Genomic DNA, 12,588 nt, shown 5'->3' with positions numbered 1-12,588 from the left:
CATAGGGTTCAGAGTTCGGGCCATACTTGCTGGCATCTTTAAGGGTTTGTGCAAGGATCCCCAAGAATTCAGAGGAGCTAGAATCCTGCATGGAGAGCCTCACATTTGGCTTTGCTCACAGCGCCCCCACCCCAGGCCTGCTGGCTTGTCCTTGGCCCAACTCTGCAGCCCCACCCTCTCTTCCTTCGTCCTGTCATCAGCAGCCCCACACAATCTCGCCTGGACCTGCCCCTCCTTCCCAGTCTGCCCTGTTCCGGCTGTTGTCACTAGGAATCCAGCACAAACATGTCTCTGGAGCTCAGCCCCTCACCCCCCCTCACTCTGGCTCTGCCCGGGCCTGCCCGGCACGGGAGTGATGGCACAGCCACCCAGGGAGACAGCCTTAGGTTCTCAGCCCCTTCTGCAAGCTGATTCCTGAAAGGTACCTGGGCTTGCCTGCCGCACTCAGCACCCACACACTGGATGAGACTCCTAGGAGGGCACGGTTGACTGCTGCCTTCCACACCATATACGCACACCCATGCCCGCACAAAAATCCACACACCTATGCAAACACAGTCACTAGTACACCACATATGTACATTTGTGTAGACACGTGCACAGCCACCCATGCACACAGAAACACACACACAAACGCAAGCACATGCACACCCCAGCTTGCCACGTACAAGCATGTCCTGGCCCGGCGCCAGTGCCGGTGCCAGTGCCGGGAAGAAAGCAGGCCTGGATGTTCAGGGAATAAATCAGTAACCACTTAGCAGACACCTGCTGTGGACCGGCCCTGGGGACAGAGCAGGGAACAGAAAATGAATTCTCCTTTGTGCTCCCCCTTGCCCTGGGGCATCCCTGCCCAGAGGCAGGAAGGACGACTGGAAGGGCAGTGCCTGGCAGAGGCTCCTGGCAGCCCCACCTCCCTGCTGGCCCTCCAGCACTGGGACCAGGCTGTGGGGTCCTGAGGGCAGCAGAGGGACGTGTTCTGGGTCACCCTGCCAGGAGCAGGGGCTGTCTAGGTCCTGCAGCCTTGGAGAGAGGCCTGGACAACTCACCACCCTGTTCTAGGAGGTGTAAAAAGCCCCAGGTCCCACAGTGGTGGTGGGGTTACATACAGAAGGCTAGGTGGTCTCCAGAGGGAGGCCCCTCTGCTGCCTCTAGTGAGAGGCCAGGATGAAGCCTGACTCCCCAGAGACAGGGCAAAGACCAGGCTCCCCTCAGAGGAGGACTCGCCATCCCATCTCTGCCACCTCTTGCCTGCTGTCCCGGCTTGCTGGGTGCCCTGGGTCCCCCATCATCCTGCGTCTGCTACAGGGCAGGGCCTGGGGCTGATGGGGAGGAGGGGCACAGACACTGGGACAGCCTAGTCGCCCCCTGCTGTAGCCTCTGTGCTGCTGCAGGCTGCCCCATGTGAGGTGGCGGCCAACATTACTCTAGGGCACAGGGCCCGCACCCAGACCCTTGGTAGACGCTCCTATGAGCTAGGAAGGGAGAACCCTCTCGCAGAGATTACTGGTTTCAAAGGGAAAGCAGGGTTATTTCACACCTCGCACAGTAAGCCTAGTATGAGGAGGTTAGGAGAAAAATGACCCCAGCTGTCACGGGTCCCCTCTCCCACCCTGGGTGGAGGAACAGTACCTCAGAGTCTGCCGGGTGGGTGGGTGGTGCCAGGGCCCTGCCAGCTGAGGAAGAACCCTGCAGAGGACGGGCCAGCCCAGCCTAGGAGACTGTCCGCTGCCCCACTGGGGCAGCAGGGAGCGGGCCCAGACCAGGCTAGGGCCCCATGATGGAAGGCCCACCTTGCAGCAACCACAGTGCTTATAAGAGAAGAAAGAGGAGGAGGGGGGGCACACACCCCTTCTGGGGGCTGCAACCGAGCCCACAAATCCACATACATGCACGCACGCACACGCGTGCTGTGCGCATGAAAATTTTGTTCAGCCGATGGGAGCCCCTTCTGGCCTCAAAGACCAGGGGTCAGCCATGGCCATGAGGTCACAGGACTGGTTGTGTGCCCTGAGGGTAAAGTGGCCCTGGCCTGATGCTGCCACCCAGAGCTCAGGCCTCAGAAGGCAGGGAAGGCAGGAGGCATGGAGGGGGGAAGGAAAGAGGGGGTGCACATCAGAGGCCCAAAGCCAGAGACCCCCACCCCCTCGGGGCTGCGCATCAGTGTCCAAGGAGGTGCTGGAGTGGCAGTGCTTCTGCTCCTGGACACCAGCCACCCAAGCTCCAGGCGCGGGGGCCTCAGTGCCCCACAGGCCGGAGGACACAGGCTGTGAGGCAGATGGTGGCACTGCAGGGGTGGCCCTTTACTGCCTCATCAGGCTCAGTGACCGACGTGCAGTGGGGCACCAGCCAGCTGCTGCCACCAACTTTGGGGAGGATGGAAGATGCCAGAAGGACCTGTTGAGTGGATACCAGTAAAGGCAGGGGAGGGGAAGCGACAAGGAAAGGCAGTGCCTGGCCCTGTGCAGTGGCCTGGAAGGTTCTGGGCATGGGCTCTGCAGGAGGCCCAGTGGCTGGAGAGCCACACAGTTGGCCCTGAGGCTGCCCCGAGCTGTGCTGTTACCCTCCCACACCCATCCACGGCAGGCAGGCTGGAGCACAAGGTCCAAGGGGCAGGGCTCCCTCCCTGGCCAGTGGACCCAGTGTAAGGGCCCTTGGCCTCAGGACCCAGACCAGACAGCTGTCTCCTTTCCAGTCCTCTGCTCAGACGGGAGTCAAGCTCAAGGCTTTGACGGGGACACTGAGACACTCTGGGGCCTCTCCCAAGTGCCTCCTGGCAGAGGGGCCTGGAGGCAGGTCCAGGTTCACTGTTGGCATCAGGGAGCTGCAAGATGTCAAGTTTAGTCTGGTCAGGAAGAAAACTCCTCTGAGTAGAATCTGGAGTCCTTCCCTGTGGGCAAGCAGCACGGCCCGCCCTGCCCACCCCTCTCAGCCCCGACCCTGGGGCCCCTGGCTGGGCCAGCCACACACCTAGAAACAGGATGGACACTCGGAGAAGACTGGGAGTTTGGGCAGCCGAGACTCCAGCATCTTTGGGTCTAAGACATGCTCCCAACTCCAGGGATCCAGAGCTCTCCGGGAACAGAGAGTGGAAAATCCCCTATGGTGGCTGGGGTGGCCCAAGGGGCCTGAGAAGAGTGGCCACCAGGGGGAGCCCGAGCGGCTGTGTTGGGGCAGGGGCAGCGCCCAAGGATGTAGAGAAATGTCTCCGAAGCTGGTACTTCCGTCCAGGATAGAGACAAGAGGACACGCTACATTCAAGGAGGCATCAGCACTTTTTAGAGTCGCTCAAGGATGATCTTGTTCCCGGGGATGGGGTCGGGAGGGAGCAGGCCAGCCTGGCTGAGCTGGGAGACGAGCATGTGCTGCTCTAATCCACCTGCTCCCCCTGCAGAGCGGACAGACAGGTGGACAGGCCAGCTCCCTTCAGCTTTGGTGGCACCCAGGGTGGCCGCAGCCTGAGGTCACCATCGTGCAGGGTCACCACAGCCCAGGGCAGCGCCTCTGTGGCAGCGGCTCTTCCATGCGTTTGAAGATACTAACATTTGTTCTGCTCATTCATAAATACACAACTTTATTTGCTATTTTCAGGGGAAACTTAGGCATTAAACTGTAAGCTGATAAAATACGGATACCTAAAAAAGTACAAAAGTATAAATATCCCCTCAGAATAAATTTTAGTGAATTAAGTCTTAATATCTTTAAATTAAAAAAACCACAAGCCTATCTATTATGTCAAGGTCACAAATCAAATGACTCTAAGGGGCCGACAGCACCCCACAGGGACACCCGAGGCCAGCAAGGGGCACCCTCCACCCAGGGAGTACGGGTCACAGGGGCTAAGTGTGCCCGATGGAGAGGTTGCGAGAAACGGATGAAGCCAAACATTTACCAACATACAACAGATCTTACAAAAAGGAGGAGGTAAGTCCTGGGCGCTGGAGAACTTGGTTAATCAGGGTGTTGGCAAAGAAGAGGGCACAGGTGGGAAGCCTCTGGAAGCATCTGTGACTAGCCGTGTCAGAGCTTCTGCCCGACGTGTGGGCATCCCCGGTGGTCAGGAGGCAGCGAGCTGCTCATATGAGCCAGGCCCCAGATCCTGACAGTGCCCACGGCCAGCTGAGAAAGGTCTGTCCTCAGAGCACGGGGACAGTAGGTTGGAAGGACTCCTAGTGGCTGCAATGGCATGTCAGTCGGGCAGAGCCTGTGCAGGTGGCATGTGAAGTCTCAGACATCCCAGCAATATGACAGAGAACTGCATAGTTATACAAAGAAACGAGGGGGCCGGCAGGAGAGATTTGTGATGCCCTGTAAACATGCGGTTTTCAGTGTGACTGGAGTCTAAGCTCCAGAAGCTAGGTGGACAGGCCTCCCGCCCCGACCGCCATCCCAGGTGAGACAAAGGCACTGAGGGCACCAGCTCCCCCACGAGCCCGTGGGTGGGGCAGATGAGGCAAAGCTTCTACCTCCTTTTAAACACTTAACATATCAATCCAAAATGCAGCCACACTTCTAGGCATTTCTAAAAAGTAAAAACATTGGGTAGCCTATCCACACTGGGAAAGAAGGGGTGCAAGGTCTCTCGCCTGGAAAATACATCTGGAGGAGCCTTGACTGTTCCCGGCGGGGAAGCCTGGCTCCGAAGGAGGCCCAGCCTCGGGGCGGAGGCCCGGGCAGTAGTGAACACACGGAGGCCACTCACTGAGGCTTCGAGAAACTGCCGATCGATCACGCCCAGGAAGCGAGGCAGACTCCCCGAACCAAGGACCAGGGCCTGGTGCGCACGTGAGTGCCAGCGGCACCCAGAGCCCAGGGCCTCAGCACTGCAGCCACTTCCCACCAGTGAGGCCCAGGCTCCATTACAGACTGTTTCTGTAGCACCAAGAACGCTGTCCTTGAAATGGTCTTCGGTGATTAAAGGAGTGCTTGGGAGCGTCCTGCCTCAGGCCCATGTGGCACTTGGAAAAACCGAGCGGAGGCCCCAAGGGGACGCCCACCCGGCCAGCATGTTTCCTTCGAGCGGGGACACCCAGCCTCAGACAGCTGGTCCCGTCTCTCACCACCCACCTCAGAGGCAAAAAAGGATCCACAACCAGATCTCTAGAGAAATTGTCAAAAGCAGGCTTCTTCTCACGGCCAAGCTTCCTCGACATGGCGGTTCATTGCATCCTGGGAAAAGGTAAAATGGTTCTTCCTTCAGCTATCAACACTGTGTTCCTCACATCCTGGAACCCCGTTCTTGCAAAATCTGAAAACGTCAAACACAGAAAATGAGGACTAGGGCCTTGGACGGGGAGGCGGCCTGCAGCCAGGCAGGAACTGCATGGCCCTGAAGCCAGTGCCCGGCTCCGGGGAGCAGAGGCCACAGACCCAGTGTGGGCCCTCACATGGCATGGCTCAGGGGCCTGAGGAAGCCAGAACTGTGGGCCAGGGTCCGAGAAAGGCTGAGGCCCAGAAACCCTCGCTGTGGGGGACTGGCTCTCGCACCTCCAGGCCTCACAAGAGGGGCCGGTCCCACCAACTCTCCCTGCTCTCCATCCCAGCCTGATGTCCGACAGACACCTCTTCCTCCATCTCCCACCACAGTAGGAGGCCTGTCCTCCACCTGGCACCTCCCTGGGCTTCCTGTGGGACACCCGAGACACGCGGGCATGGCCCAAGGCGGGATGGCTCCTTCTCAAAGCCCCAGGGACCCCTGGCTGCATCTCCCCTTGATGGCCACCACGCACCCCTTGCAAGGGCACCAGAGCCCACCTGACAGTTTCTCTCTCCAGCCTCTCTCGGTCCTGGGCCACAGACATGTGTGTACAACCAGGGGCCCCCATGGGCCCAGCAGCCCCCACAACAACCTGCCTGTCTTCCATGCCTCATTGCAAACTACATCCCCTCCACCCTGCACCCAGCCACAAAACCCAGAACTCTGGGCCCCTGGGACTGCCCTGTCACCCCCACATCCACACCTACCTGTCGGCCCTGCATGCTGCCCGGCTGGGCTCATGTCTTGCTGTACAAGTACACTGGCCTTCCTGTGACTGGACCACACAACTTGTGGGTGCCAGCCCCTCTTTGCTGCAGCCAGATGAGACTCTGGAATGTGTACCTCCCACTGGGGGACCCACCAGCCCTGTAGAGCCTGCTGGCCCTCAGCCGCCATGCCCGTCCCTTTCCCTCCCAGTCATTCTTGGTATCTCAGGGCTGGAGCAGCCCCTGGCCTCCCTCACCATTAGAACCATCTCTGCATCCCATCCCTGCATCCCATCCACCCCCAAACTGGGCTGGGGCCTCCATAAGGCTTGGAGCCACCTCTGGACAGGCCTGCATTCTGACAAATGCCTGCGAAGTCAAACCCCACGTGGACGAGGTAGAGGATGGAACCATCTGTGACCCTAGGTGGGGGCTTCAGAGCTGGCAAATCTCGCTGTTCTGATACGTCGAGTATGGCTGCCAAGTACCAGGGATCCAGGACAGAAATGCCACCAGTCCCAGCCTGGCCAAGGCCAGGGCTGTAAGGTGACCCTCCCCACAATCACATGGCAGCATATGGGCTAGCCTCCCAGGGGCATGTCCTGCTTGAATTTCAGAGCTGGGACAGATACAGCTCTGAGGACACTGTTTTTGAGCCCTGGACCCGTGTGCAACACAGGGATGTGCCCTGGGAGGAGCCAGCTCTGCTCATGCAGTACCCAGGCCATGAGAATTCTCTGGCAGAGAGAGGGTCACCACCTCCTGGCAAGGCCTTGCTAGGGCAGGTGAAGTGCTCAGGCTCCAGTGAGCACCACGTGGGCTCCCGATCCCGCTCAGTGGCAACGTGGCCCCAGGCAGAGGGCAGCCAGTCACTCAGGTTCACCAGGGCTTATTCCAAATGACTCAAGAGACGGCATGGACTTGCTCCAGTCTGTCCCCTGATGCCCCACACACTTCTGCTGGTCCCCAGGCTCATGCCCCTGCGTCTCTGAGCACTCTGGGGGCAGCTCAGACAGCACGCTTTCCTCCTCTGCTGCTGTGCCCACCGCCTGGGCCTGTGTCCAGTCCCTGCAAGGCACATCTTCCACTGTGCTGGGGGGCAGCACCCTAGACTAAATGCCCCACCTCAGGCAGGACGAGGGCAAGCCTCTAAGTCTAGTAGGACTTGCCAGCTCTCTGGGAAAGGGCCCAGGAGGCCCCTGTCAGAGGGATGTGTCTGAGGAGGTGACTTGGGGTGACAGCGCATCCTGGCTTAGCCCTTGCAAGTCTCTCCTGCCCCCAAGGCGCGGATTCCACCTCCAGGGAGGTCTGCGGCCCTGCTATCTTTGCTGTTTGCAGGGGAAGCTGGGGCATGCGGGGGTCCGTGAAGCACAGAGCTGCCCCTCACTCTGTGAGAGCCCAGCGGAGCTGAGGGAGCACCTGAGTTCACAGGACTAAGCGGTGGAAAGGACAAGGCCAAACAACCGGAATGTGGCCCAGGAGCAAGGTGACAACACAGGAGGGGCCGCCCTGCCAGATCCCCAACTATCTCCCACCGAGGACAGAAGACCCCTCCTAGGATCTGTGACAGTTACGGCCCCATCTGCCCTGGACAGAGCTCTCACCCAGGCCACCTCCCACAGGGGAGGCCTGAGCCAACCGCGGGTACCAGGCAGGCAGAGCACTGTGAGCAGCACCCCTACAGGCGGACCCGGGCGAGTCGATGCTGCTCCACCCTGCGATGGAGAGAGCAGTAGGGGGCCAGGGCTGCCCCATGATCAGCCCACACACGTGCCCCCCACAGCCCAGACCCCTGAGTTAGGGCCACCAAAGCAGTTCCTGCTGGCAGATGCAAAATCAGTAACTGCGGGGTGGGGGTGGGGGGTGGAAAGAAGCCCTCCTCCCTCCCGGGGGTGGGCCAAGTGGCAGCACCCAGATGGGTTCCTGTCACCGGTCACCACTAGGCCAAGGTTGAGAGCCTGCTGCCTGCTGCCCACGAGATGGGCGAGCCCCTAAGTTGCAGCCGCGCCGAGTTGAGGTGGGCCACCAGCACAAACCGTATGCCTGACCTCCGAGACCTTGAGTGAGAAAGTGAAATATCTCACTGATTTTTTAGATTGAAATGACAACATTTTGCTTATTGGGGTTATCCGTATTGGCATAAATTTCACATTTCTTTTTACTTTCTTAACATAGCTACTGAAAAGTCTGGAACGACAGATGGAGCTCGTGTTGCACGTCCCCTGGACAACGCTGTTCAGACCTCGGTGCAGCAAACTTCTTCTTGAAAGGCCAGATAGTAAATATTTTAGGATTTGTGGGTCAAGAGGCAAAACTGAGAATGCTATGTTCTTACATAATCACCAAAAAAAGAAGAAGAAAGCCACACTACAAATGTAAGAAAGCCACACTACACATGTAAGAGCCATTCTTACTGTTTGACCCCTGGTTTAGACCTCTCATTGCCCGATGGTCAGCCTTCCAGTGCTCGGCTGGCCACATGCCTTTCCCAGGCTCCTCCCAGGGCAGAGGCTGAGGGGCCCCAACCTGTAGGGCTCGGTCCATGACAGGGAGGCCATGGCAGGAGCCAGGGGATCCCCTGGATGTGCCTGGCTCACTCGCCTGCAATTTGCCTTCTCTAGGCCTCAATATCCAACTATCTATGTGCGAGATAAGGGAGCAGACCAGGCGGTCCCCACTAACGGAGAGTGCAGTCAGGCTCTGGAATCGGCTGGGCCTGCGAGTCTGGGACAGTGAGAAGAGGCCAGAACGAGGGAGGGACTGGAGGAGCAGCTGGGAGCCCAGAGGACATTCATGGAGTCTCCCACCGCAGGGCAAACAGAAGGAGGGTCCACACAGATTCCTCTCCACCAGCATCCCTCACCTGAGGCTGGGGGGAGCAAGGGGGCTGGGGCACAGTGTCGGGATCAGGGTCTACCCTCTGCGGCACAGGCCGACTCCATGGCCCTGAGCCCGTGGCCTGGTGACATGATGGGAAGGCTGCAGGTTAGGGGCTGGGGGCTGCCCAGGCCCCAAAAGGTGTAGACCCATGTCTTCACCTGCTGACATCCACCGTGAAGAGGCTCTTCAGAGACCTGACACACAGGCTCCCAAGCAACCCAGCCAAGGTCCCAATCCCACCCCCAAGGGCATCCTAAAGGGGACAGACAGCCCGCCCCTTCCCCAGACAGGCCAGCTTCACCGCAGATCTACAGTCAGCATCTAGTGTGGAAGGTTCTCTGTCAACTACAGGCAGGGCACAGACACCACGGAGGAGGGGCTGGGGTCACGGAGACTACGTGCGTGGTCAACTTCAAGGGCAGCAGAGCTCACCATGACATTTACATTTAATCTGAGTCATTTTCATCGTGACCCGTCTCCTCGTCGTCACTCTGGCTCGGTGCGCAGCATGCGGCAGGGGAGGAGAAGAAGAGAGGGCACCGTCAGTGCAGGACAAGATGGGAGGCAGTGGAGGGAGGCCCACCCAGAGAGGCTGCAGCGAGCACGGGCATTTTGGGCCACAAGCTCCCGTGGCGCTGTGATGAAGAAGCACAGACCAGCTACGTCTGGGGGGCCCTGAGCCCCAAAATCACATGCCCAGGTCACACCATGGAGGAAAACTCGGGGCTCGGGCGTCTCCCTGCACCCTACTGTCCCAAAGTTCCAGAGTTTTCCTTCCCTCTATGTAGGGAAGAACTGAACCTTGCCCAAACAGAGGGCTGGCTTTTGCCCTCTGCTCCTGAGAGGTTGTGACCTCCAGGCCACACCGGACAGTCTAACAATGTGATGGGGGTGGGGTCAGTTGGCCAGGGGGCCTGGAGACTGTGATCAGGCACATGGGCGATCAATCATCGATCAATCGATGGATCAATCATGTCTACGTGACTGAGCCCAGTAAAATCTCTGGACACGGAGGCCTGGGGAGCATCCCTGGTGGGCAGTGCTCCGTGCACGTTGCCACACATCCTGACTCCAGAGGGAGAGCAAAGGAGCTCCAGGTCTGGCATGTCTCCTGGCCTCTGCTCCATGCACTGTGCCTGGCAGATCTGAATCCTCCCTCTGTCTCTTCCGTAATAAACCATAAGCGTCACAGCAGTCAGGGAGTTCTGCGAACCCTTCCAGCAAATGATGAATCAGAGGGTGGTTAGGGAAGCCCCTGAACTTGCGGGTGGCGGTGGACACAGAGCCCTCTTATGTGCACCATTGCCCATGCTGCGTTGCCCCACCCCCACCTACCCTCTCCCGCCACTTCCACCCTGAGATGGGAGCCTGGCCCCTTAGTGCTAGGAGCTAACATGTGCCACGGGGCACCCAGTGAGCAGGTCCACAGGCAGTGACACTTGCTGCCCTCAGGACATGGGACACTGCTCCAAACAGGCTGCCCACGGGTGCCCTCAAATCACTGTCCCAAATTCAGCTCCAATGGTTTTCCATGGCTTTCTGGAGAACTGGCTCCGCCTCCCAGGGAGCTCCTGCCACTGCCCCCATTTAGAAGCCATCCTGGCGGCCACATTTCAGAAGCAGATATTTTTGGAGAGAGAAATAGGGCCACGTTTCAACAGCAAAGAGATTTGGGGTCACGCCTGGAGCTCCCTCACAGCACAAAGGCATCCTTTCTGCAGCTGAAAAGCCACCTGAGGGAAACGAGCTCAGGCAGCTGCCCTGATGAGCTTGGCTATAAAAACTTTTCAAGTTCAGAAATAAAAGCTTCTAAAAATAAACAACTTACAAAAGAGCCCTGACCCTGACAGAGAGAGATGCGCCTCCTCAGAAGCTGCAGGCTCTCGGGAAGCGGGGTCGTCTTCCAGCCCAGACTCCACAGGAAGTGTGTCCCCGGGCCTCCTTCCTCCCCGGGTGCCCGTCTGTCCCCGAGCACCACAGGATCTGTGCCGACCCCACGCTGTTCCGCCCCGTGCAGCGGGATAGCCTGGACCACACATATGCAGCTGTGGGCACCGCAGGAGGCCAGAGCAGAGACTCAAGCACTCTGGACAACCACCCCGTCATGAAGACAGCGGGCTTCTTCACGCTGTGGTGAAAAAGCTGCCTTGAGCCCCGGTGGACGACAGCCACGGCGGGAGGACAGTGGGCACAGTGGCTTCTCTGTCTGTTCCCAAGCCCACACCTCTAAGGGAGACCCTGAAAGGATGACAGGGGTGGTCCTGGGCAGGCGGCAGCCAGTCAGAGACCACCCAGGCCAAGAGTCTGAGGAAGCTCAGGGAGCCCCCGGTTTAATGCCATCAGTTACAACCCTTCTGGCTCTGGCCTTTTCCTGCATTACTCAAAACATCCTTTGGCAGGCAATGCCTTGACTCTTCACCAAAGCTGCCTGTGGGCCCAGGACTCACAGGCTGGATGCCACAAAGTCCCACTCCCACCTTCCCAGCTCTGCTAAGGTCTTGCAGACTCCCCAGGTCCCCCCCGAGCTGGCTGCAGGGCTGTCTGGGTCACCACCTGGCTCGAAGGTCTGGGAGGCCTGCCAGGTGGAGCTAGCTCAGGCCAATGCTGGATTCTGCAAGGACAGACACACCTGGAGTCACCAACCACAGGAGTGGGCCCAAAGGAGCTGCCGCTAGAATCTGTCACCTCTGGGCAAGGCCAGCTGCTACTCTCCGCCACAGGGCTAACCCAAAAGCAAATGACATGGCCATTCCCCGTTTTCAGCCTGGCTGCACTTGCCCTCCTTAGAGACAGAAGAGTCAGACGCCCAGAAGGGAGCCAGAGCCAGTTCACAAAGGGACTGGCCGGTGCCGGCCGAGGCAACACTCCATGGAGTCTAAAAATCACAAGATCTACAGGATCCTCTCCTTTTACAAACCAAACATGACTCCTAAGACCAGGATGGATGAGGCCGAGGCAGATGCCATCCAGGGGGCTCTGCCCTCCAGCTTCAAGGTCCTGAGTCCCCAAGAAAACAACCCACAGCGACACCAGTTAAAAGCGTAGTCCCTGCCAGCAGGTCTAGGAGACAACACTTCCAGGAGGACCCTGCCTGTTAGAAGAGGTGTCGGCAGAGGGCATGGACTGTAGAAGCCATGGGGGCTCGCTCCATGGCGGAGCCTCTATGTTCTAAGACCTCTCGCTCCATTCCCCACGTCCTGCGTCCAGTAGCTACGCATCCTGAGTCCCAGGACTTTGCTTCTGATGTATCAAGCAAGAATTACGTGACGACGAACAAGAAGCCTGCAGGGCCGGGAGCGCAGTGAGAACCACAAGAAACGATAAAGCTCTAAGGAGGAAAATCCCAACCCCACAAAGGGCCAGTGTGCCTTCACAAGCCCCCTCCACTGCCAGGAGGCTGAAGCGTCCGGGGCTGCTGCCTCCCAGGCCCGGCACCCCCTGCCCGCTGTGGTCACCCACCTTGGCTTTCTCACTGGGCTCACTGGTCGTGCCGTACGGAGAGTTGTGCAGCTCCTTGGAAACCACACAGAGGAACTCAGCCTGGTCTTCACTCCCATAGTTGTAGGAAGAGCCAATGCTGACCAGCTGGGAGGAGAGAAGGCCAGTGTGATGTGGGCCGAGCTGGGGACCAGCCCGCCCGCAAGGACGGAAACTGCAGCCTGCGAAAACCCACAGCTGAGATAGCCAACACTTGGGAAATCAAGGGACAGTTTCAGCCACAACATTTTTAGTGAGCTTATGGAAAAA

At 58.8% G+C, this 12,588-nt stretch overlaps 1 protein-coding gene across 3 annotated transcripts in view; it reads right to left on the bottom strand.

Moving 5' to 3' along the window:
- Positions 1–3,554: 3,554 nt before the first annotated feature.
- The window catches only part of KCTD5 (potassium channel tetramerization domain containing 5), a 29,196-nt gene continuing 20,162 nt past the window's right edge, over positions 3,555–12,588 (bottom strand). Inside the window, exons 5-7 of one of the 3 annotated variants that reach the window (XM_046666234.1) lie at positions 12,301–12,426; positions 9,274–9,332; positions 3,555–5,245 (exon numbers count right to left, since the gene is read on the bottom strand). In XM_046666234.1, coding sequence (XP_046522190.1) covers positions 9,288–9,332; positions 12,301–12,426 — 171 coding nt within the window. In that variant the 3' untranslated portion in view covers positions 3,555–5,245; positions 9,274–9,287. The remainder of the gene's footprint in view (positions 5,246–9,273; positions 9,333–12,300; positions 12,427–12,588) is intronic. The other 2 variants (XM_046666233.1, XM_046666235.1) reach the window with 2 other exon arrangements.

The sequence above is a fragment of the Equus quagga genome, chromosome 7, assembly GCF_021613505.1.
Source record: "Equus quagga isolate Etosha38 chromosome 7, UCLA_HA_Equagga_1.0, whole genome shotgun sequence".
Classification (NCBI taxonomy): Eukaryota; Metazoa; Chordata; class Mammalia; order Perissodactyla; family Equidae; genus Equus; species Equus quagga.
This window is presented reverse-complemented; position numbering and strand designations above follow the sequence as displayed.